This window comes from Apus apus, chromosome 3 (assembly GCF_020740795.1).
Source record: "Apus apus isolate bApuApu2 chromosome 3, bApuApu2.pri.cur, whole genome shotgun sequence".
Taxonomy (NCBI): Eukaryota; Metazoa; Chordata; class Aves; order Apodiformes; family Apodidae; genus Apus; species Apus apus.
In genome coordinates this window covers 54,058,226-54,082,650 of record NC_067284.1, presented here as the reverse complement: position 1 = coordinate 54,082,650, position 24,425 = coordinate 54,058,226, and the positions used below count along the sequence as shown (strand labels likewise).

The following is a 24,425-nucleotide window of genomic DNA, read 5'->3' as shown; positions in this document are numbered from 1 at the left end:
AATGCAATTTGGCCTTAATGGGATTTACTTTGTGCCTATGGTCTTCCTGAAGTGATAACACCACCTGACAGATTGCAGTTCATTAAAGGTAGAACAGGGGTCAAGGGGAAAACCCCACCTTTAAGCAGCACAGGGGAGACCATGCAGTGTGCTGCTGGGCACATGAGGGGAAGGACATGGAGCAGAGCAAAGCTTTGGGCACAAGGGCTCAGCTAAGTGGCCAGTGAGCAAGGAAAAAGGGTGTTTCTCAGGCTATTTCAGTGCCACTGAGCTCTACAATTGGCAAGAGGGGATGTTGAGCATGGGGCAGAGCTGGTGGGCCTCTGCAGAGGTCTCATTGCATCTATGCTCTGGGCTTCAGAAAACTTCAGAGCCATCCCATTACCTTCAAGCCAGGAGAAATTCACCTCCACATGCTCAAAGGTCAGGTTTTGGGTGGCCCATTGACATGCAGGCTAGAGGAACAGTCTGGTGAGCAGAGACCCTGAATGCACATGGATCCCCTTGGCCTGATGGGATCTGGGAGGCTTTTCACATGCAGTAGCACTCAGCGGGTTGCTGAAAATGCTGTGACCATCACGGCTGGCTTTTGGGACCAGGGCAGCATGGTGCCAGGCCTCTGCAAGTGCAATGCCCTTGGAGACCATAATGGAAAGAGATTTCCCTGTGCAAGGGCTATGTTCACCCACAGAAGACTTCACCCCACCTTCCGTGAGGTCTAAGGGAGAGAGATGGTGGAGAGTCAGGAACCTGCAGAAGTGTTCAGTCACGGCAAGTGAGCCCATATCTGTGGCCACCAAGGCCATTAAGGGAGTGTGGAGCCTTAAAACAAAACAAAACAACAAGACAAAACAAAAGCAGAGCAGCAACCCCTCCCCCCTCCAAACTTACATCTGGACACCCCACAGAGTGTCTGTGGGGCTCCCGTGGGACCTTGGCCGGGGATGTCTAGGACTGGGGCTCCCTCTAGAGGGTTTTGCACAGCCAGCACCATGGCTTTGGGGAGAGGATGGGACTGGAGCCCAGGGCACAGTCTTTCCTTTCCCTGGGGTCCTGCTTTGGGTAGGGTGGCGCTAAAGGCTTCCCCAAATTACCCCAAGCCAACGCGAGCATCTTCAGCTCTGCCAGGAAGGATGTCAGGAGAAGAGATCCAGCATGTTCCCAGCTCTGCCCCCAGTCTTGGCATTTGCCAGCACAGAGCCCAGTTGCCAAAAGGCTTTGGAGCTGCACAAGGCAGGAGCTGCAGGTCTGTCCTTCATAAAGGCTGTGGCACTGACAGCACTGGTGCCATGGTGCTTCTGGTCAGCTGGAGACAGAAGAAACCTTCAAGGTGAAGTAGCTGGGGGCCATGCATCACTTAGCCTTGCAAGAAGGTTTACATAAGTTGATTAAGCTAAGAGGAATTTGGGGAGAGGGGTTTTGGAAGTGACTTTGTTTCATTGATGTAGGCAGAGCTGAATCCATGCTTGGAGACCCTCTTGAGGGGTTGGGATGGTTTAAGGCTGAGCACCATGTCCTGAGGTCAGAGGAGTGCAGCTACAGCCAGGAGATGTCTAAAGACAACTGCCTTCTGCCTCTGTGGGAGGCAGGCTTAGATGGGCAGTAAGACTCAGAGCAAGGGCTACCACCAGCAGCCACATCCCACTGCAAAGTTCCTGGCTTCAGACATCAGGAAAAAGATCATCGGGGTGGTGCTGTGCTACCATGAAGGAGCAGCCTCAGAGAATGACCCGGCCTGTGTACCAGTGGTGCAGCCCGTCACTGGCCAGCCTGCTCCCAGATGGGAGAGGTTGCAGTGATTTACCATTACTGACTTGTCCACAAACATCTATGGCTGTTCTCGCATCAAAAGGTGTATTCAACTTTCTAATAAGCCTGCTTGACAACCCTCTGAGATATTTTGTCATAAAGGCTGATCATAAAGCTTACATTTCATTGCTAGTAACTTCATTACAGCACAGACTGCCCAAAGCAATGAGAGACTTCAAACTTGTCCATAGAAAAAATAAATAAATAAAAATAACAAAAAAGGGACATGTTAGCTCACCTTTGAGGTTTTAATTAGAGTGACTGCAGGTGGCAGGTCTGCAGCATCTCACAGCCTTTGTGAGGGGACCTCAGCTCTCCAGCTGCTCAGGCCAAAGTTGCAGGTAGAGTGAGGTCTTGCGTTAATAAAAAGCACAGATGAGTTGTTCGAGTGCTTTTAAGGTCTCCTGGAACAAAACTTCCCTTACAATTAAAGGTCCAAGCACATGAGATAATAGGGCACCTGAAACTCTTCCCAGGCCCTTTCAGAAAAGTCTCCTCAGCTACAGCAGAGCCAGATGGGACAGTGTCTGAAAGGCGAGCAAAACTTTCAAACGCTCTCCTGTGTATGAGTCCAAGCTGCCCTGTTCACTCCAGGAGAGATCGGGGAAAGCTAGAAAAGAGGAGCCACAACCGTGCTCCTTCCTGATTTCCACCACCTCCGCTGCTGGGACCAGCTTCCCACGCGTAAACACTGTGAAGAGATGAGCACGACACAGCTCGCACCCTGGCACCCGCCTCCTGTCCCACAGCAGCTCCTCACGGGGCTCGCAGCTGAGGGTTTCCTCGCCAGCCTTCACTAGATGGTGCTCTACACCCTCCCTTGAAAGCCCCCGCGCAGCCACGGGCTGTTCCACCTGCGTTTTCAGCTGTAGTCTTGGGTGGGAGGAAAAAGCGCTCTCCAAGGGAAGGGAGGCAAAGGATGCTGCACGGTAGCAGGGGGCTTGGAGAAGAAGCCACCTCCCAGGTTGCTTTTCAACTCAATGGGAAATGCTTAGAGGAAAAGGAGATTGAGCAGGAACAGCAAAGGGCAAGGCCGTTTGCCTCTTGCCTGGATGTCCTCTTTTGCATGCATTTGCCCTCCACAGAGGAGCCTCGTCCAGGCAGAGGGTGTCCAAATTTGCCCTGGCCAGGACTTGGTGGAAGGAGGGCACTTTTACCACCCTCTAACCGCGACTGTGGGCACACACTTTGTGGGCAACTCCTGCCAAAAGCATCTTGGGAGTGTCTCCAGTCACAGCTGAGGACCAGAGAGTGCTTACGTCTCCTCCTTCCACCCTTCGAAACCCAAGTGCCCACCTCAGCCAGCCCTCCCCACACCCCACGACCGAAGCCGTAGGCTCAGGTTGTCGCATCAAACCAAACGCAACTTCTGTTGCCTCACCCCACGACTGTGGAGATGCAGAGACCTGAAGCACTAAGTGGGCTGGATGGCAGGCTGGGCTCCTGTGAATAACCAGAGGCTCTCCAGCACCTTCCCGGCATCAGCCCGGCGAGCAGACCAGGAGGGAGGGAGAGAGGAGCCTGTGCTGAGCTCAGCAAACTAAGCTCTTAAGTGCAGCTTGTCAGCCAACAGATAAACACACTCTAAGTGTGTTTATTGCCCTTTGATAGGGAATATGACGTGTTTATGTATAGCATGAAAGTGGACAGGCTTTGTGCCTGAGAGCTACCCAGCAATGGAGATGGGGCTGCTTCGGGTGGAGAAAGGGTTTTCAAGGTTTAACTCACCTGGTTGCCATCTCCTGTGTTTCTTTTGCCAAGGGGGGCTCCTGGTTTCGAAGCCTCTGACCCACAAGTCAACAATTTTACATTTGTTGCCCTTTTCTAAGCCTGTTCAAGCCCCAGTGGGGAAGACAGAAAACATTGCCCAATGACAAGTCAGTTCCGAAAGTCAGTTTTGCAGGACAAACCCCCTGGAGAGGCTGCCTCTGCTTCCGTGCCGTGGATACTTTCAGCATACACAGAATAAAACGTCTCCTTTGACAAGCTGTCAAGAGCTTTCAAGAGGCTTGTTATTGCTCTACACACCCTGGCTGAGAGAGCTTGAGCAAGCAGATGGGCTTTGCCAGAATCAAAAGCCTGTTCTCTACTCAGATGTGGGGTTTTCGGGCACTGCCACCCTCCTGATATTCCTTAGTGTAATTTCAATGTAACAAATATTTGTGGCCAGCCTTAAAGGCATCTCAAGCTGTACCTTAAGCAGGCATTGCTGCCACGGGGAAATGGGGTTGTTTATTCAAGGTTTCAGGTGAGTCTTCTGAGGCAACAGGTCCTAAATTTTTCCTGGGTTGACCAGGTCTCTCCGTTCACTCCCTTCAAGCCTTGGCACTGTCCAGGCCTCTTAAAAAATAATTCCCTGGGCATACAGAGGAGAAGATAGCAAACAAGGCTTGGGAATCACAGAGTTCTGGGTTGAACATATCCAGTGCAGAGCCTGTATAAGGAGCATTGATAACTTCATCTGGACATGCCTCTGGCAGCAAACAGCAGCAGCAAGTGTTGTTCCAGGAACTGCAGACCCATCATTGCTTTGATTTGTCATTTATAGGTGTTGAGAGATGCAAGATCCCATGACAGCTGAGGAAGAGAGCTGCCTTTCTATCAGAGGAGGGAAAAGGAAAGAAAGAAATACTTGTTTCACCAGTTGAGTTGAAGTCATTTCCCTGACAATCTCCATCCCAGCACCACAGAAGGCAGTGTTGCTGGCAGCTGCTGCAGTCTTGCCCGACTTCAAGTTTATTTGCCTTTTGAGCAGTGTTTAAAGATCAAGAGGATTACAGAGGGGTGTGAGGAGATGAGTAATGAGGGAACAGCCTTCAGGAGGCTGCTGGGGCTCGTGAGGAAGCTGTCTGAACCCTTTATGCCAAGTCTTCTTGTCTTCCTAGGAGCTCAACGGCTTTTGCAACTGGACAGCATCAGTGGCAGAGGGTGAGAAGTAGAAGGTCCTTTTCCCCATTTGGCTTCTCTGCCCTACACATCAAAGGCAAAGTCATGAGAAATCCCACAAGTTGATCTCATCCTAGAGATGCTCTAGGTCTTTCCTGGTGTGGACTCCCTTTATGCCAGCCCCAGGTCCAAGGCTTCCTGAGAGCTGTTTCCCTACCCTCAGGCATCACATATCCCCATCAGCTGGGCTGAGCTGGTGAAGGTGTTGCAGCACCACTGCTTACCCATCCCACCATCACATTTGCATTCCCTGAGGTGAGTGGGAGGAAAGCACTTTTTAACTTAATGCTGGAGGTTTTAGGTGGGACTAAGCAGCACTTGAGTTTCATGTAGTGTGAGGACTGGTGTGAGCCAGCCCCAGGACACCTCCTGCTGCTTGCTTCCTCCTGTTTAACAGACATGAAACATATAAGGGTTCATTAATATTGAAAAAAAATCCTATCTCACAGCACCGTCATGCCACTTTGAATCATCTCAACTGGCTGAGCAAGGTCTCTGCACCCACGAGTGGATGTCTACTTGCAAGTCGCCCTCGATACGTATCCAGCACACCAAAACCTGGCAGGATTTTAACCCAGGCTCTGAGGGACAAGGCTTGGGGCACGCATCCTGAGGCCCAGGTTGCAACTCCTGGCTGCTTAAGGCCTGCACATTACTGGACTGTCAGCCATCATCTTCCTCCCTCTCCTCCATGGCTGCTGGAACCAAAGGGAAAAGGATCTGATGCTGCAGAAGTCCTGACCTCATTACAATGCTGCCTGGATACGTTTTGTGGTAACACTGTGGTAATTATCACATGATTCCTTTCCAGTTTCCCAGCCAGGCACCAACATTATTGCCATCGCCCCCTCTCCTTGTGTCTGCAGGAGTGTCCTCAAGGACTGCCTTTGCATTTGGCTGAACAAGATGTTCTCATCTAAGGAATCACAACAGTGTTTTTCCTGGTTTTTCACCCATCCTTTTAAACCACACCAGTAGCTTTTCCTCCCACTGTTTTGAGTAGGGTGTATTCTTCTGGCTAGTGTTATATACAAGGACAATATGCCCATCATCTCCCATTAGCTGTTGGTTAGGTGAGCCAAATATTCCAGGTCAGAGAGCTGGTGTGCCTGATGGAGTGACAGCATGAGGAGATACATAAATACACATTGGATTATGTCCTCCCAAGGGGACATCAGAAGCATCCAAACAGTACTGATTTTTTCAGCAGGAGTGGAAATGTCCACTGCATCTCTGATGTGTAGGCCCTGTCCTGGGTATCAAGGAGTGATCAAACAATAACATCCTATGCAGCATCTCTACCTGCTCATTAGATTATGGAAGCCAGTCTGGCCATTGCAGGTCAGTGGTGTATCAGGCATGAATAAGAGTTTGGTGTGCTCACCAGGGAACTGACAAATAGTCCTTGCACAAGTGCTCAATTAATTTATACATGAGTGCTCAGGTAGTTCATGCATGAGCACCTATTTGATCTGTGCATGAGTGCCCCATTAATTTATGCACAAGATCCCAGATATTTAATGCATAAGTACACCATTAATTCATGCATGAGCACCCAATTAATTTATGCACAGTCAAACAATTAATTCATGCATGAGAACCCAATTACTTGATGCATGAACACTCAATTACTTCACGCATGAGCACCCAAACAGCTCAAGTATGAGCAAGCTATTCATTCAACATGGGTGCTGGAGGAGCTCATGCATTAGTGCCCAACCCACACAGTTCTGAGCACCCTCTTTGCTCATGTATGAGCATCCACTTAAGACATGCATGGGCACCCCATTAGTCTGTGCAGGGGTGTCTGATGGGCTTGTGCATGACTGTTTACCTGAGCATGGAATTGCACTATTCCCAAGCTCCCAATGTGGAGCCATGCAACCTGCCTGCTAACAGGGACCACTCTGCTCTTCTGATCTAAAGATCTTGCGGAGCACCAGGACACCCTGCAGACCCAGCTGATGACTCCGTGGTGACTATGCTGGTCTGACCCTGCCAGGAGACACCCACAAAATCCACCACTCTGCTGTCTTCCAGCACTTCCAGTTCACAAGGATAAGAAATATAAGGGCATGCTGGAAAAGGACAACTTTGCCGCCGTGGGTGTCTCCTTAGGATTTCTAGCCTTCTTTAAAGGCAGTTGGGATGAGCTTTTGTCCAATGGGATTTTTCATACTGAGTCTATTGCTGAGTCTGGTGGGAACATTTAGATGCCAAGGGTGGTAGGAGGGACCAGAAACACATTTGCAGACAGCAAGGCACCCCCTGGTGAGGGTAGATGGAGTTGGTCCCTCAGAGGCTGCATTTTTGGCAGGGACCATGGCTCAAAGCAATAAGAGCAGAGAGATGCTTCCTCCATGCTATTTCTACTGGGATTAAAGTTAAGCATGGAGGTGAGGAAGTCACCGCTCTGACTGCCATGCTGACCTGGCACAGCTCTCGGGCATCTCTGCTCAATTCCTCTGCTCCTCTCTCAGCCCTATGGGCATCTCATAGCAAATGGTTCCTTTATTCTGTACCTGCAAAATAGATGGCAAAACATGTGTTGTCACCAGGGAAAGCACTAGCAACTACAGGCACAAACACTCACGCTTTTTTCTCTCTCTTGGATGAAAATATTCTGTGTCATGGGTCACTTAAGCTAAATACTTTTCAGTAATGCCCCCTTTTCTAAAAGGTCAAGTTTTTATTTGAACAACTTTGAGACAAAACAAGTTACCAGCTAATGTCACTCTCACTTCCAGCACTCCCCAACCCAAATCAGTCCCATCCCAAGAGGGCAATATCCTTTCTCAGTTGGTTAGACATCACATTTTACCAGCTGCCTGGGGAAAGATCTTCAAGACCCTTTCTTCCCAAAGAGGAGGGAGAAAACACAGCCCCCTTGTGGGGCTATTTGAGGGATTTGAGTCAAAGATTCCAATGGGGAATGCCCATCATGCTATCACAGGGCCGATGCATGCTCCAGCTGGTGTCCTGACTCTGCTGGGAGCAGGGTTGAGCTCTTGGGCTGCTCCAGCATTTTTTCCCATGTGTTCAGCCCATGCATGAGTCCAGTCCAAGCCCATAACTCTTTGCTGAGGTGCCTTTGACAGAGGGAACTGAGCCAATCTCCTGCCACAGGGCTGTCCCAGCTCTGTACAGATAAAATAAATATTGAGCTTAAAAACATCTAACAGTTTTCAAAGAGCCTCGGATCTCCCAAGTGTGTTTAGACTGTGTGTGTAGCAGAGGGTGCCGATGCCTTTAATCATCACTGTAAGTATTTAATGCTTTTATCTGGAGATCTTCAGTCCTCCATGGAGAGGCTTGCCCTGTTCATAGCTGGTTGACAGATAAGAAAATGGAGGTGCATCCTGGATTTGCTCCAGCTCAAGAGGACGAGTGGTCTGGGTGCCATGTTTTGAGTCCGCCTACTCTGTGTCTCCTCTCCAAGGTCAATGCTGCTCCAGCGAGATGCCTTGAGAAGTGACAAGGTACCAGCAAGTGTCTCTTCTCTGTTTTGATGGTGGTGGTGACCAGTGCCACCTGTGCCTACATCACAGCACCACTTTCCATACCTCACTACACCTAATGCTCCTGGCTGTAGCTGAGCAGGCAGGCTTGCAAAACTGCTCCACGTTGCAGATGAAAGGTAATCCTGCTTTCTGCTTCAGTGCTTTGCATCACAATGTAAGATCTCTTCAGCAGGCTCAGTTTTATTTATTTACTATTCCTCTTCATGGATGCTTTAATATAACATAATTAGTACCAAGGGTAGCATCAAGCCAAGAACAAATTAAGTCATAACACAACATCTTCTCTGCCTGGGTGCACTGTCTTTTTGGGAGCCCAGCAGGAGAGCCTACTACCTGCTTCTGCCTGAGCTCCACAGCCAAGAGCATGGTGAAGGGAGTGTGGTGCCCTGGGGCAGCAGGCAGGACAGGCTCTGGGGAGCAACCCCCAGAGCATGCTGCTGCTGCTGGAAGGTGTTGAAGGGAAGCCTGCCCAGATCCCAGCACCTCCTCTGCTCTCACAGTGGCTGAGGAGGAGCCAGCTGAGCACTAATCCAGGAAACAAGGCATGTTTTTCTCTGCAAACTACGTGGGCTTTAACAAGAAGCTGATGTGGGGTTCCATAACACCATTTTTTAAAAATTCCTTTTGAATTAATACATTTGCTCTCTCAACTCAAATGCATATTTCCCCTGACCCTCAACTTCTTCCATGCAACATTCTTCCAAGCCAGATTTTCCCAGGAACTTTTACTGAAAACGACTGTCTCTCAGCTTCAGCAACCTCCAGCCCAGCTGATACAGTCCTCCAGAGAAAACATTGCTAAACTGGCATGTCATTCTTGGACGCTGCTAAGCAGAGAGCAGGGGGGGAGCCTGGGCAGGAGTTGGCCTCAGCCAGGGGGAGGCAGTATCCCTGAGCATCCCTGCACTTAGATCTGAGGTTCTTCACCCTATGGTGGTTCACAGATCACCCCACTTTTCCCTATTCCCCCATATAGCTACAGAGCAAAGCCCCTCTGAAGATGACAAGTGTAAACTCAGCTTTTGGTATTAGAAATCAAGGTATGCCTTCCTGTCCCAGGAACCTGGCTTTGCCAGCCTCATCCATCTCCCAGCCCCACAAGGAGTGGAGAGGGCCCAGGTCATGTCTCAAGTCGGGGCTATGAGACACACAAGCATTTGTCAGGGCCCTGGATCACCTTTTCAGAAAGGAAATTAATTTTTCAGGCTTTGGGTTCTTAAGGTCACCAGCTTTCCAAGAAGTTTCAAAGCTGGTAAAATTCACCCAAATCCTATAATCGCTCATGAAAGCGAAGGCTGGGCTGATTATTTTTTGCTAACATGTTGGCAGGTTTCCAGCTTCACAAAATGCAGCTTTTCTGAAAGAGAAATCTCTTGTGGGCAAAAGTGCGTGCCAGTGGTTTTTGAATACAAATGAGAATAAGGCATTTCAGGAAAAAAGGCCTTTAAAAATAGCCTTGAGGCTATCTTTAGCCCCAAAGCTGGAAGATGAAGGTCCACACTTATTTTTCATGTTTCCCCCCACTCCAACTAAAAGAAGAAGAGGCAGGCAAAGTATTTTTAGGCTCCTGTTCCTACCACATATGCAAGAAAAGCCACTTTTCCCAAAGCTGGCTGGAGCTCTGCATGCTGGAACAGCTATGGGAACATCTGCCTGCCCCAGCTTCAGGGAAATAGTGCTTGGAGAGGATTTTGGGGACCAGGAGCTTACTTGTGGGTGGCCAAATGGGGGTTGGAGCAGTTGCCAGGGGCTTTCTTGCAGGGAGGTCTGTAAAAGATTAACCAAGTGCTGCTGTGGCACCTCGTCACCACTCAGAAAGAGGCCTTTGAGGCCCTCCTTGCAGCTTGTTTTGGAGTTGTGAGAGCAGGGCGAAGAGCAGCACCCAGCCCTGTGCTGCCCAGGGCCATGGGGAAGAAGCTCACACACCTCCTCACCCGAGCTGTTCCTCAGCTCTTGGGTGCACTGAGGGGCAAGGAGACATCTCACTCCCTGCTGCCATTGCTCCTCTTCAAACCTTTCCCAAACCCTTAATAATATCCTGGATTGCAATTACCAGATTGCACAAAGCCCTCAAGATGTGTAGCTTTAGAGAGACATGATGCTGTTCTCAAGTTTATTCCTTTCCTAACCACCCACACTAGTTTTGACTGGGGTAGAGTTAATTTTCTGCACAGTACCAGGCACGGGGCTGCGTTTTTAGGTCTGAAGTGGACTGGAGTGTTGATAATATACAAGGATGATTTCATTATTGCTGAGCAGGCCTTATACACAGTCAAGGCCTTTTCTGCTTCTCGTATCATCCCACCAGCAAGTAGACTGGGGTGCACAAGAAGTTGGGAGAAAACAACTGGGACAGCTGACCCCAACTGATCAAAGGGATACTCCATACATAATGACATCATGCTCAGCATACAAAACTAGGGAAGAAGGAGGGGATATTCAGAGTTATGGCTTTTATCTTCTCAAGTAACCATTACTACTGCTTTTCTGTAGATGGTTGAACATCTAATTGCCTGATGCTGGAAAGCAGTGAATGAATTCCTCATTTCATTTTGCTTGGGCACAGCTTTTTCTTTACCTATTGAACTGTATTTATCTCAACCCACAAATTTTCCCATACTTATTCTTCCAGTTTTCTTCCCCATCCCAGTCTGGGGGAGTGAACAAGCAGCTGCATGGTGCTTATTTGCCAGCTGGGGTTAAACCATGACACCATTCCTGATACATGGTTTGTCTCTACTTCTTCGAGATGTGGGAATACTCAGATGAGAATGGTTACCATAGCTCTTGTGCCTGAGTGGCAGGTGCCAGCTCAGAGAATGTCACTTGAAAGGTGAAACAACACTTGGTTTTCCCCTTATACATCCTTTGGTACATACCTACAGTGAATTTCATCCATCCTTAGCACTGTTTGCTTTGTTTCATAAGAGCTTTTTGCCAGTCAACCTTCTCATTTAGCATCCTAAATAACCATCCACATCAAACTATGCCTTGATTTTTAATGACTATGTTATCCAGTCCAGGTCTAATGACACATGTCATCAGCAACCTCTCTCCCTGGAGAGAAACACCTCCTCTCTTTCCCACCTTTAATCACCTATGAGAGGATATTACCTTTTATGACATAGCTCTTGAGCTTCTTTAGAAGCCAGTGGCAATATAAAACAGTTCACCATTACCTACATGCTTTTTGAGTCCTTCAGAGAATTCAAAGAGGTCAAGAGACATGACTTCTCTCTACAGAAGCCCTGTTGACTCTCCTTAGATAATTAACATATTAATTGTATCCTGTGGTATAGCTTCTAGTTATTTGGCCAGTACAGACACTGAAAAAGCTCCTGAAGGCTTTGTTTGATGTCCTGTGGAAAGACAGGGCAGCTTCCCTGGCTCAGGAGCTGTTTGCAAAGCTCTTGCTTGGAAGGATGAAACACCTTCCAGGTCTCCTTGTGCATTAACTGCTGCTGTTTCACACCAACTGCTCACCTTGCCTGGACCCCTTAATCCATGCACCAGTGGAATTAATACCACTGTATTAAAGGCAGCAGCTTATGGAGGGGCTGCTGGGAATTTACTAGCTGAGCTCTTGCACAGCAGAGCTTATAAAACAGAAGTTTAATGAACAGGGTGCTAGGCAGAGGAGTTTAAATCATACATAGGGACTTGCATTACCTAAGTCTTTGCCTATAAGGTAGATGAAGGCATGATCAGTGAAAGCAGCTATACCCAGGAACATCCCAGGGAGGGAGGGGCCGCTGGCTTCAGTAAGGAACCAGCATTGCTGCAGGATCCAGGATACCAGTGAGGAAGGAGCCAGGACAGTTGCTTTAGATGATTTACAGTTAGTGGGAGGGTGATGGAAAGATCTGGAAATAAAACATAACAAAACGACAAAAGGAATTGCATTACACTGATTTTGTTCTTTGTTAAATGTAAACAATAGCATGTTACTGTAGAAGAAAATACCTTTGTAATAGTATTGCAATATATTCAGCATTTGAAAGCACCTGCCATGAAGAAACACTTTCCAGACACCAGTGAGGCACCATCAACTCTCAAGTAGGCACAGAAATTGAGGCAGTGGTCCAATAACTCAGTCAATCCAGTTTTAGGCTTCCTATTACCAACTCAGAAGTGAAGCCACGTGAGAAAGCACTGATCCACTGAACTCACTCTACCGGTTCAAATATTTATTATTCTTTTTTTCTTAAACAAATTTCCTTGGAAGCAGCAGGCTTTACCCCAGATCAAGTATAATCTCATCTGTACATCTAACCTCCTGCCAGAGTAGCTACAAACCATCCTCCAGCAGTAGGCAGGCAGCCAGCAACTGCTGTGCTCACTCTACACAGTTCAGGGAATGGCAACCCACTGCTCCTGCCTGACCCAGATCTCACTTGTCTTCCAGGCAGAGCAGGAACAGTACAAATCTGCTGGTTTTGTGGGTCTGCAGACAGAGGCACTGACACAGTGACTAACAACTGAGAAAGCCAGGAAAAACCAGGGCAGAAACCCAGGTATCTTGAATGCATCTTCAGTTTCTAGAGCTACAGCAAGCTGAAATAGGTTGAAGGCTTGCTATGGTGTCAGAAGTGTTCACTCCTCCCCCTTGGATATCAAACATCAGAGCTGACACCTCAAATGTAGATCTCTAGCCTTGTAGCATCTGTTCCCATCATGATGAGGGGAAGCAGGAGAGGGAGCAGTTACTGCCTGCAGATCTGCTCATACCACAGGGTCTTGCAGACACTCAGCACTGAGTGACCAGAGGAGCAGCAGACCTCCCACTGCTCACCTTGCCTCCCAGGGACGGTTCATGTAGAACAGGACTTTAAGAAAAATAAGCTCCCCAGGGAAGAATGTGAACACTGGTCTGTGCAGGCCTGCCAGGCACCTGTTGGCAGCCCTCCTTGCACTGGCAGGAGCCAAGAGCCACAGCTCAGCCATCACAAAGGTACACAGGTCTATTCAGCTGAAGGACGTGTTCCTCCACTGATCCAGAGTCACACCAAATGAAGGGAGGGGGGGGGGACTGGTGAAGATTCAAGGTGGGGCTGTGATTAGCTGGTCAGAGGGAGCATGGGAACAGGACAGGTTTGCAGACACACACCCTCTGCATTTGGAACAGGAAAAAAGAGCACAAGGTAGTCAATAGTGGAAGGAAGGAGCAGCAAATGCCCCATTTTTTTTTCTCCCTTTGAAGTATCTTCCATAACATGCCAGAGGTCTCAGGCCACTCTGTGTGATGGGTCTGGGGTTTCTGATGCTCCCAGTGGTCTCTTACAGTGTCTCCATGTGACTAGTCCCAGCCGAACAGCGAAGATCAAGCAAGTCATTGCCAGCAGAACAACTAGAAAGGAGACACAGAAGCATGAGAGAAAGTCAGAACTTCTTGTCACACCACAGCTCCCAGTACACAGGGCATTCAGGGAAAGAGAAACCCACCCACCCCCAATACAGGGGCTATCACCCCCATCAGAGCTGTATTTCACCGAGTTCAGAGTTCCATCGCTATCCAGTCAAACTCACCCAATGTTTCCAGGTCAAGGCCTATCTAAAAGGGTGAGGCTTCATGGATGCAGGAATAAAAATGCTTTACATTAACAAAACACTTAAAGAATAGTCAAACTATATAAAGAAACAGGCCCTAGTTTGGGAAAAGCACATTCTTGCCCTATCAGCCAGACAAGCTGAACCACTAAAAATGAAGTTTTGCTGGTAGAAATGCACCTATTGCAGGGACACAGCTGCCTGGCAGAGGTCACACATACCTTCCCATTCCTAGTGGCCATAACCATCAGGAGATGAGTCACCAGTGCTCTCATGCTTTTGGCAGACAAGCTCTGCTAAATCCTGCTGGGTGCTTTTGGGCATTACCAGGCTCCAGATGCTCTTACAGCAAAAGGGAACATGTACTGGAGCAACTGCAATGGTGGTGACAGTCCAGACATTAGCTTTAGCCATTGGCACATGGCAGTGGGACAGCTGAAGGGTGGGAACATGCACCCTTCTGCTGACCATACAGTTGGAATATGCGTCTCAAACTGCTGGAGCAGAATTCAGAGTTCACACAGCTCAGTCCCTTTCATGACAGCATCAGACTACTCATAATGGCACAGCTTTTGCCAGGCTGTGATTGTACAGCATTCAGACAGCTTAAGCCCTTTTTGCAATAGATGACTACACTCAACTCTGCTACAGTGACCTGCAGCAACCAAATAATCCCAGGAAAACTTGTTAAGGCTAGCCTGAGCTCTGAGTAGGAGGGGAGCACACCCTGGGTTTTGTATTGAAAAATTTAGATACAACCCCTCCTTGGGTCAGAAACATCTGCACTGCTCTGATATCCCAAAAAGCATAGGGCAAATGGAAGTCCAGAACCTTCATCCCAGCACTCTGTCAGATGGAATTACCAGCAGAGAGCTCAAGTGGGTGACAGAATTGCAGGGCAAACATATTACACTGGGGAGTGAATTTGAGGCAACACAAACTTTGAATCCAACCCTAAGGCTCATAGGCAAGGTTTTCTGCTCTACTCTTTTTTATTCAACCTTCTAATAATATTTCTGCTTTTTATAAAGAAATCTTTTCAAGAGGCAAGTCTGTCTTTCTGCCCCTAACACACAGGAAAGATGTGGAGGTGTTTACTGCCCTCTTTTACTGGAAACAGTCTGAAAGATTCACCTATAAAAATGCCGTTTGTTGTTGGGGATGAAAACAAGAAGTTCTTGCATGCACTGCCAGTCAGAGCTATTATGACCACTGGGTAGATTGTGAGGTTATAGCGGACGTACTTGTCAAGAAAGAAGTTTTCTAGATAAAACCTGTGAAGAAAAAGTGACCAAAGTCAGCATTTTCTCTATACATTCCCTCCACAATAGAAAGTTGAAAGGAATTGCACAAAGAATTTTTTTGCAGGGCAGTTTGGACCAGAGTTTGAAATAATTTACTTACAAAAATTAGGAAAATTAATTTTAAAGTTATCTAAGGTAAGTTTAGGGAAAATTAAAGCCACGCTTCATATGTTTTTCATATAGATCCCTCACCTGCAAACCTAGGGCAGGTTGGGCTCATGCAAGTGACAGCAACCTGTTCCTGGCCCACAGCATGTGCTTATTGGCATGAGGATCTGGGAAGAAAAGCTCTGCCCAGGCTTCCTGTTGATTTGCAACGATTTATGAGAGGCCTTTGTACTCAGTGTTGTACAGAGACAGGCTCTGAATGGATTGGGACAGATGGTCCAACCCACTTGTGAAAAGTGGAAGCGATCTGTCAGACTTGGTGGGAACCCCTGATGTTGCTTACCATAGTACTAGAACAAGAGCAAGGATACTTAGGGAAGCAGTTGTTGTTTTCTCATTGGACACATTCCACTTGTAGATCAGCACAACAGCAAAGTTCAGCAGAGTAGCAATGGTGGTCCACGTTGCATACAGCGCCAACCCATTCTGAACCTGTCCCATGGCACAACAAGATGAGAAACAATGACAAAAAAGGGGTAGTTCCTGTAGGTCTTTTTTGACCCATAGGCCCTGGGGCAGTTAAGCTGGACTTCTGGACCTCGCTGCAGGTGAAGTCCCTCAACATGGAGAAGAGTTGAAGCCTTGGTGGCACCCAGGAGCCAGTGGCAGCTGTCAAATTTCCCATACAAAGCCCCTCAACCCCCGTGGGGGCTTCCCATCCATACAGTCCCCTAGCTTCCCAGCCTGGAGAACGAGTTTTGGAATCTCAACCACCTCCAAGCAACCATCTTTGCTACATGGAGCCTGCAGCAGGCAGTACCAAGGGCAGGAGTCACTCCTGAGTGAGGATGGAGAGCACAGCTATTCCCAGTTCCCAACATTATATTAGCGTCTCAGGAACTGATGCATAAAGGGGTAAAGTATATCGCAGTTTGTGCCAAGAGATGTAGAGACATTTCCAGCAGAGTCAGTAGGAACTTTTCTGTACAGACTCCCTCTCCACTAGAGGCTGTCCTGGCTCCTTTGGTGTGCCTTTTCAGCAGACCCACTTTGACTGAGCAACACCAACATCCAAAGGAACCAAAGGTGGTTAAAGCACACACAGCAGCCATGGGCAGAACTGCAGTGTGAGATTTCCTGGCTGGGGAGGAAGGGTTGGGGGTTAGCAGGTTTGAGACAGGAGAGAAGCACAAAGAGGGAACCAAGGAGGGATGGAGTATGAGTATGGTATCTTTTCTCTGTGCAGTTTGCCAAACACCCACTCCAACACAGCATAATTTTCTTCCAGAATTTGGAAAAATGCAGAAAGGCAGCTACATTTAAAATCTTGAGCTGTGTACACTTCCCCATATCAGAAATATGTTTTTTTGCAGTCAGATACCAGAGATATCAACATCAGCTACAGCAACAGAAGCCACCCTTAGCAACAGCTTCTCCCTCTGGACCCCAGGCACAAACCTGGGGTGAAGTTTTCATGTATCAGTGAAAATTTCATTCTATAGTAGCTGGAGAAATATGAGGGATATACCAGAATCATTCCCATGATGTCCAATAGGAATGCATTTAAGCCTGAGTGCACCTGCAGCAGGTATAAATTAAAGTCAGGGCAGAAATCTTCCCTTACTCATCTCCTGTCATTGAATCTTTCATTCTCGATACCTTCAACACAGATTTGTTTTGGTTTGAGTTTTTTTAGCATTTCCCAACAGCACAGCTTCCCAAATGCCACCTACCAGGATGCAGATCAGCCAGCGCTCAGCTTTGTGAGCCTTCACAAACCACGAGGAGTGGGTGCTCAGTGCTCGATGTGAAATGAAGAGGGCAGCACAGGTAGTAAGAGTGAGAGCTGCCAGGAACACCAGGGCTGGGAGGAGGAATCTAGGACAAAGAACACATGCACACACTATGCATCATGCCTTTTTTTTTTTTTTTTTAAGTGGTGTCACAATGCCTTAATTCATAGCTTTAGTGCCTGGCCTTTACCAACTTTAAGTTAATCAGCCTCTAATAAAGGTAATCAGTACATGTAGCCCTCATTTTAACATACTGCTGGTTTACTCTGTTAATCACAATGTTATTTGCCTGACTGCAGTTGATTTCTTCACCTCTTGACAGCAGTACTATTATAAACCCTTCATGTGACCACGATTATGAAAACAATCCAAGGTAAGGAGCTTAACTGTATTTATAAAGAGAGGCATGGCTCCTGTCTTACCTTAAGGAGGAAAAGCCACAGAAGAACAGCAGCTTTCAGGAGATCTTAGACTTTAACAACAAATCCATCTCGTGTGCAAGATGAAAACATCATAACCACAAACTTTTACAAAGACTACCTTTTGCCAAGGCCTGCCATAGAGTTTTACAGGTGGGATTAAGCATTCACACAAGGGAAAATGCAAAATCAAGTACTAGGGTACTCACAAAAAGAGGGTTAGAAAGCATTTGTAACAACAGGCAACTTACTCTCGGTCCCACAGAAACAGCCATCCAACGTTAAGGCCATTATTCAGAATCCACATCACATAAAAAGGTACTGGTAGCAAGTCTGGCTTTATGTAGACACATCCAAGTTCATTTCTGCCAGGAAAAAACAGGTATGGAGAAAGGAAAACTATGCTTGCATTGACTAACCAAACTTTCCTGGTACTAACAGGGAATCTATGTTGGAGTTAAACATTTCAGCTTAAATCAGACTGTTTCTTCTCTGCATCCTTCTCTGACATAATCACAGTCTCTATGGCTTTCCCCATCAGGATATTGTCCCATGGCAGAGGGCTTCTTGCTGGTCTCTACACCACCACAGATTTAGTGGGTACTAAGGACTGCTCCACAGATGCTGCAAAGCTTATGCCACTGGTGGTGGTAGCAACGGCTCGGTCATGGGATTTTAATCCAGTTCCCAGGGAAAAAGGCTCACAGCATGAGTGCATATATGTATATATATTATGTGTGTGCATGCACATACATGCATATGGACTTAATCACTCTTGTACAAACACACACTTCACTCTTTCCTCAACCCTCTGTGTTAGCCAGTATCAACTGAGTGACTTCTTACAAATCCTGTGAAAATGGCAAATATAGAACACTGAAGCTAAGCAGTCCATGGTCCCCTTGATGGAAGAGCTGCAGTGTAAGTCTATCCCACAGAAGACATCACAGAATATTACAGATATTGTGTGGTACTGCACGGGGCAGTTTTGCTCTCATAGTCCCAGGAAAAGCTTCAAGTCCACTTCAATGACCCAAGAGACCCAGTGCCAATTCTCTGAGCTATAACTGCAAGCAAACTGAAAGCATTAGCTCTGTAATTAATTAATTTTGCCCCTGTGGATTCTCAGCATCTAGCAGTGGGCAAGTGCAGCTGCTGGATAACTCAGATGACAAGAATCAGTGGAAGCCAGGCCCTGCAGAACAGTTTACACACTTTGTCCACATATGAGAGCAGTCCACACATCTTCAACTGCTTCCTAGCTTTGGATGCTGAACCCAAAAGATGCTCCAGCAGGAAAGCTTCAGCTTGTCAAGTCACAAGGAATTGCAGTGGGTTTAGTGTGACTAGAAAGCCCAGCAAAAGGGCTAAGAGATTGAGCTACAGAAGGATAGAGTCACTGTCCCTCATTTATACCATAAGCAGGGAAAATACCTTCGACAGATCCCTGACAAGGCATAGAGAAGCCAGGCAAGCTGCCAGGCATAGATGACGTTCCAGATGAGGAAAGTCCAGCCAGCTGGTGTGAAGTCAGTGCTGTACTTCGCCGAGATGTTTCCAGGGGTTGTCCTAAACAGACCTGTGGTGGCAAATGTTATTGCAGGCAAAAGCGTTACTACATACTGAGGATGGAGAAAGACTGCTGATTTCCCTCACCCTTCCTCGAGGCATCGTCCACACTTCAGTTGATCTGAGGGAGATGAGAGGACGCCCTCAGTGAAAACATGCCATGTGTTGCAGTTTAGACACCCATTATGGGATCACTGTCCCTGTGGGGATGCCCAAGCACCTTCCCTCTTATACAGAACCAGAAAAGCCAGTTGCATGTGAAAGCCAGAGAGAAACACAAAGTCCATTTCTGACAGATCAGTGGCGGGTGTTCAAACTAAGTGCCACTATGTTCTATAAACCCACAGCAGCAGCCTGAACAGCTTCCATCAGGGATACAAGGGCAGCATATTCAAAGGGTGGCCTTCACGCACAGCTTGATCCAGGTTCACCATGAACAGGAAAATTTGCTTGAATTTTGAGGGGCTGGATAGGGCTCAGACACCCAGCTGTGACATCCAGAAGATGCACCAGCTACTTCCATCTTTCCCAGATCAAGGTGTATTTGGAGAAGCTATGAGGTCACAAACAGATCTACCTCATCTAAGGCACCCTCTGTCATTAGCTCATATAATGCATGAAAACCACCTCTGAACAGTTTTTGCCTGCATTACCTTCGAAAATCCCAGTGGCATTTCCAGCATTCAGTATCACCATGACAGTGAAAGCAGCCAAAGACAGAAACATGACAAAAATCTTCAGCTTGTGTGCAGCTTCCATTATACCCTGCAACAAATTAGGAATATTGTTTGGCTATCCTAACATATGCACGGGATCCTTTCATGTCCCACAGGCTGTTTTAAAAATAACATTGTAAATTCCCCAGTTTGCTAACTTTTTAGTTCTTAGGAAAATACCATAAGTAAAAGGCTTTGCATGGGCTAGGAGCATCTTTGAAACAACACCCTCTTTATTGCAGTCACTGTCCACAGCCCAGAGAATAGCCCAAAAAACAATGGCAAACAACAGACACTTCCCCAGAACACTCAGTAGATCAAGGATTTCATAGAATCATGGAATTGTTTGGGTTGGAAGAGACCTTAAAGATAATCTAGTTCCATGCCTCCCCTCTCCCCCCACCCCGCCATGAGCAGGGACACCTCCAACTAGACCAGGTTGCTCCAAGTCCCATCCAACCTGGCCTTGAACACTTCCAGGAAGGGGGCATCCATAGCTTTCCTGGGCAACCTGTGCCGGTGTGTCACCACCCTCACAAGAAATACTTCCTTCCTAAGACTTAATCTAAACCTACCCTCTTTCCTCCTCATCCTATCACTCCATGCGTTTGTAAAAAGTCCCTCCCCAGCTTTCCTGTAGCCCCTTCAGATACTTGAAGGCAACTATGAGGTCTCCTCAGAGCCTTCTCATCTCCAGGCTGAACAACCCCAAATCTCTTAGCCTGTCTTTGTAGCAGAGGTGCTCCAGCCCTCTGATTATCTTCATGGCTCTCCTCTGGACTAACTCCAACAGCTCCTTCTTATATTGGGGACTCTAGAACTGGACCCAGTAATCCAGGTTGGGTCTCACAAGAGCAGAGTAGAGGGGGAGAACCACCTCCCTCAACCTGCTGGTCATGCTGCTTTTCAAAACAGCCCAGGAAACTGTTGGATTGCTGAGCTGCAAGCATACATTTCTAATAGTGGCATCTTTACCAGCCTCTCATGGGTTTATCAAGACTGTAAATTCTCCAGATCCATGAAGTAAGCTGATGATCTGGGGAAACACCTGTCTCGTGATGTCCAAAATCGGCTGATACCTCCCTCTGCCAGCCCCTAGCACAGTAAACCCTAAAGACCACTGTACAAGTTTCAGCTGGAGATCAAACACTACGAACATGTGGGAAGGCTGCCTGGTTTCTGGACAACCCTGAAGCACAGAAGCAGAGGCCTAGCTAGGTTGGAGAGCCAAGATGGGAACCCACAGCATGCCCAGCCAGCAGCCTGCTCTGCCTCCATCCACCCCTCACCAGCACAGTGCAAGAGGCCTAACTCAAATCTGCCTAAGGATGTACTGCAGAGGTTTCAGGGTCTTAAAAATCAGCAAGCAAGTGTAAAAGAGGGATTGCAGATTATCCTACATTACTATAGCCTTTATAGTGAAGCAAAGGGGACTATAATTTTGCCCTATTTAGGAAGGGATTAAGAAAACATTAAAATCTGGCTTTGCAGCCGAGTGCCTTTTAGTTCAATAAAGCTTTTCACACATACCTCTCTAATCTTGTAACTCCTACAAAATAACTTATTTTCATGGTAATATTACCTCCTTGTCTACCAGCTGCAAATAAGATTTAAATGCTTTTGCAGGTCTCAAGAACTTTATATCTTGCAAAACCTACATACTATTTTTATTTAGTTTTTTTTAAGGTTTGTATGTGGTGACTTGAGTTCTCCCAAGTGATCTCCATTAGTCCAGCATTTTTCTATCAGTGAAAAGTTCTTTGCTACCTCTTTGCATACGTGCAGCATCCGCACTACAGGCAACAGCTTTATTTCCCCTGGCAGCTCAGCAACTGAGCTGCCTTCTCTATACAACGGCACTTCAATGCCTTCCAGGGTTGGCAGGAATAACAACAGAGTCATTCCAAGCTGCTCAGCAATGAATTAAAATTCCAGTTCCCACTTCAGTAGTTGTGTTTATAGTTCCGGGCTTTGTTCATGGACTGAGTTACATCCAGATACACCACAAGGAAAGAGGAGGGGAAATTCTGTTTTTTCTTTACATCCACACAACCTTTTCTCTTTGCAGTTCCATCTGAACAGAAAATAATCCTTTTAAAAATATATTTGAAGTCCTATGTGGAAAAACTCAAGATATCAAATCCCAATTAGAATTATATCAAATTCCAAAATAATGTGTTGCCTTCAACAGATACACTGAATTAGCAAATTCTGCAAATAAAAATCCACGTGCACTATTAAAGAATTTCTGACTCAGGGAATAGCTAACATGCAGATTTCTGAAAGCCAGAAATATGTAGGAGAGGAAATATCATTGTGCATGTGTTCTTTTCTTGTATTATTTCCTTGAACATTTACTTTGGGCCAGTACAACGGACTAGATGGTCCCTTGATCTCACTGTCAGACCAAATCGGTGTTCTCCTGACAGTCAGGTAATTGACTTTAGCATCACATTTCTTTTTTATTAGCATATTTGGAAGAGACTTGATTACACAGCTTCAGAGAAATACATACTTGCATATAGAAATCTAGGAGGAAAACCTTATTTTAAAACAAATCAATAGATTCACTACTGCCTCTCGCCTCCCTCCAATGTATTGCTGGCCATAAATGTCTGCAGTACTTCCCTGCCTACAGTTATCAGCCACAAACATCCTTCAGAAGAATCAGAAATGCTACTCACAAGGATCCACAGGGGCTTTTTGGCAGTGTCTTACAGCTGTAGAGCAGCCGCTGCCACCACCAACGCTGTGGAGTCTGCCTCTCAACCTTATCGAGAGAGATGTTACACAACTTTCAGCAGATTAATCATCATGATTTTAAAAAAACAAAAAGCACCACACAACAAAACAGTAGTTAGACATGCTTCCTGTCTGTGAACTGCAGCCTCTGATTGGCTACAGCCTCTCAAAAACAAACACGCAAAAGAAACGCGATTACTTAATGGGGGTGTTTTATAACAGCCGGAGCAACGCACACTCCCAACTTGCTGGCAGACCAAAGCTAATGAGGGCTCTTGCCTGCTACATGTTTCCCTATCTCTGTCCCCAGAGGGAAATTGAGCACTCCAGTGCAAAATACTGCATTTCAAAACTCTAGCTAGGGCAGCACTTCCATGCTGGAAAGGGAACACTTGGAGGGGTAGCTGTGGAAACACTCTGAACTCGGGGTAGAGGGAAGCTGGAAACATAACATGCAGCAAGGTCAGGATGCTGTGAGCAGCTACAAATCTTTCTATAACCCCAGAGAGCTAAAAGCTGAGCTCCTCCCAGGACTTGGCACTTAGAGGCCTTTTGTATTATTAGACATTGTCTATAAATAAGTAACTTCTTACACAGCAAGCACATGTGTAGTAGCCATTTCTACTTCACATCTATACTCGGTTTAAAGTCCCTAGACTTGTCCTCAAAGTTGAGCTTTTAAAAATAATTCCTATATCTGAAGGCCCTTAGGAACCCCAGGGAGAAGCTTCCTGATACCTTCCCTTGCTTTCTCATTCTGATGAGAAGATAACCCCAAACCTGAATTGCTAAATGTGATTTTCCAAGATTTTTTTTTTTAGAGATTGGTTTAAAGCATATCCCATAGGAAAATCTTTGTTCAGAAAATGTTCTTGCTCCCACTACGAGCCAGTTCCACAGAAGCAGAGCAAGCCACAGTAGCTGTGATCAGTCTCTACCTGCATCTCTGCCTACTATAGGACTGCAGTCTCATGACATCTACTCCTTTCATTTTATATTTCTGCTTTTTTCCCCTCAAACATATACCATTGTAGCCAATTTAAAATGTATTTCAGTATCAATGTTATCTTGTGCAATTAGAGCACATATCAAACAGTCTTGCAGGGGACCCTTCTGTGTCAAACAAAGGCAGGGAATAAACTAACATTTATCCTCACTCATCTAAAGCAGCATCATGGGGCTGGGAATGAAACCTTCCAGGGCTTCATTTGGCCTTTGGAATTGCAATACAAAGCCTACACAGGCATGGATTTGCCAGCTCTGGGGAAGGGCAGGGCATCCACGCAGCACTGCCATTCCCTACCTTATCGATGTAGGTCTGAGATCCACCCTTTGAAGGTATTCCAGTGAGGCAACCAGTAGCTTCAGTATGATTATTTCTGTGTTGGTTTGGTTTGATGGGTTTTTTGGTAGTGTGGGAGGGGGTCCAGGGGTGTCTCAAGTAAGAAGCTGAGAACATCCTCCCGTTGCTCCAAAACCAGCCAAGAAGCCATTAGAGGGACAATAGATGCGCCTCTGTGATTAATATACGAAAGAATTGAGACAATAGCTGAGGAGAACAGCAGTTAGAAAAGAGCAGAGCTGGAGAGGCAGAGCAGTGCTGGGGTGAGGATCCCATGTTTGGTGAGAAAGAAGGGGAAGAAGGTGCCCAAGCAGAAGTTTTCCTGGTTTGAGCCGGGATGAAGCCACTTTTACTTTTTTTCTTCAGTAGATTTTCTTTTAAGTGGCAAAGTGTTCCAACTAAGACTGGTAACAAGCATTGGATTGTTTTTGTTATTGCTGGGACTCCTAGGTCCTTTGTCCTGCTGGCTCAGACACTACGGGGAGATCTGTGACCACCTCCCCCCCCCCCCCGTAGGAGGCTGAATTAGACAGCAAGACTGGCCAGAGATATTCCATTCCATGTAGCTACATAAGCACAGAGATCATAGAGGACAACTTTCTTCCTCCT

General features: G+C 46.8%; 1 protein-coding gene across 1 annotated transcript; it reads right to left on the bottom strand.

The window, feature by feature from the left end:
- Positions 1–12,173: 12,173 nt before the first annotated feature.
- On the bottom strand, positions 12,174–22,564 carry LOC127382492 (uncharacterized). Its single transcript, XM_051614199.1, has 8 exons — positions 22,417–22,564; positions 19,670–19,781; positions 18,882–19,026; positions 17,699–17,812; positions 16,969–17,113; positions 15,579–15,727; positions 14,958–15,097; positions 12,174–13,623 (listed from the first exon to the last, which is right to left on the bottom strand). Exons 2-8 carry the CDS (start codon positions 19,773–19,775, stop codon positions 13,502–13,504), a joined length of 921 nt encoding a protein of 306 aa, XP_051470159.1. The 5' UTR covers positions 19,776–19,781; positions 22,417–22,564; the 3' UTR covers positions 12,174–13,501.
- Positions 22,565–24,425: the final 1,861 nt, after the last annotated feature.

Coding starts and splice junctions, on each gene's coding strand:
- LOC127382492 (XM_051614199.1), bottom strand. CDS start 19,775: ATGGAAGCTGCACACAAGCTGAAGATTTTTGTCATGTTTCTGTCTTTG. Junction 17,114..17,698: donor CTGTTTCTGTGGGACCGAGA/GTAAGTTGCCTG, acceptor TCTTTGTCCTAG/ATTCCTCCTCCCAGCCCTGG. Junction 13,624..14,957: donor AACAAACGGCATTTTTATAG/GTGAATCTTTCA, acceptor TCTCCTTTCTAG/TTGTTCTGCTGGCAATGACT.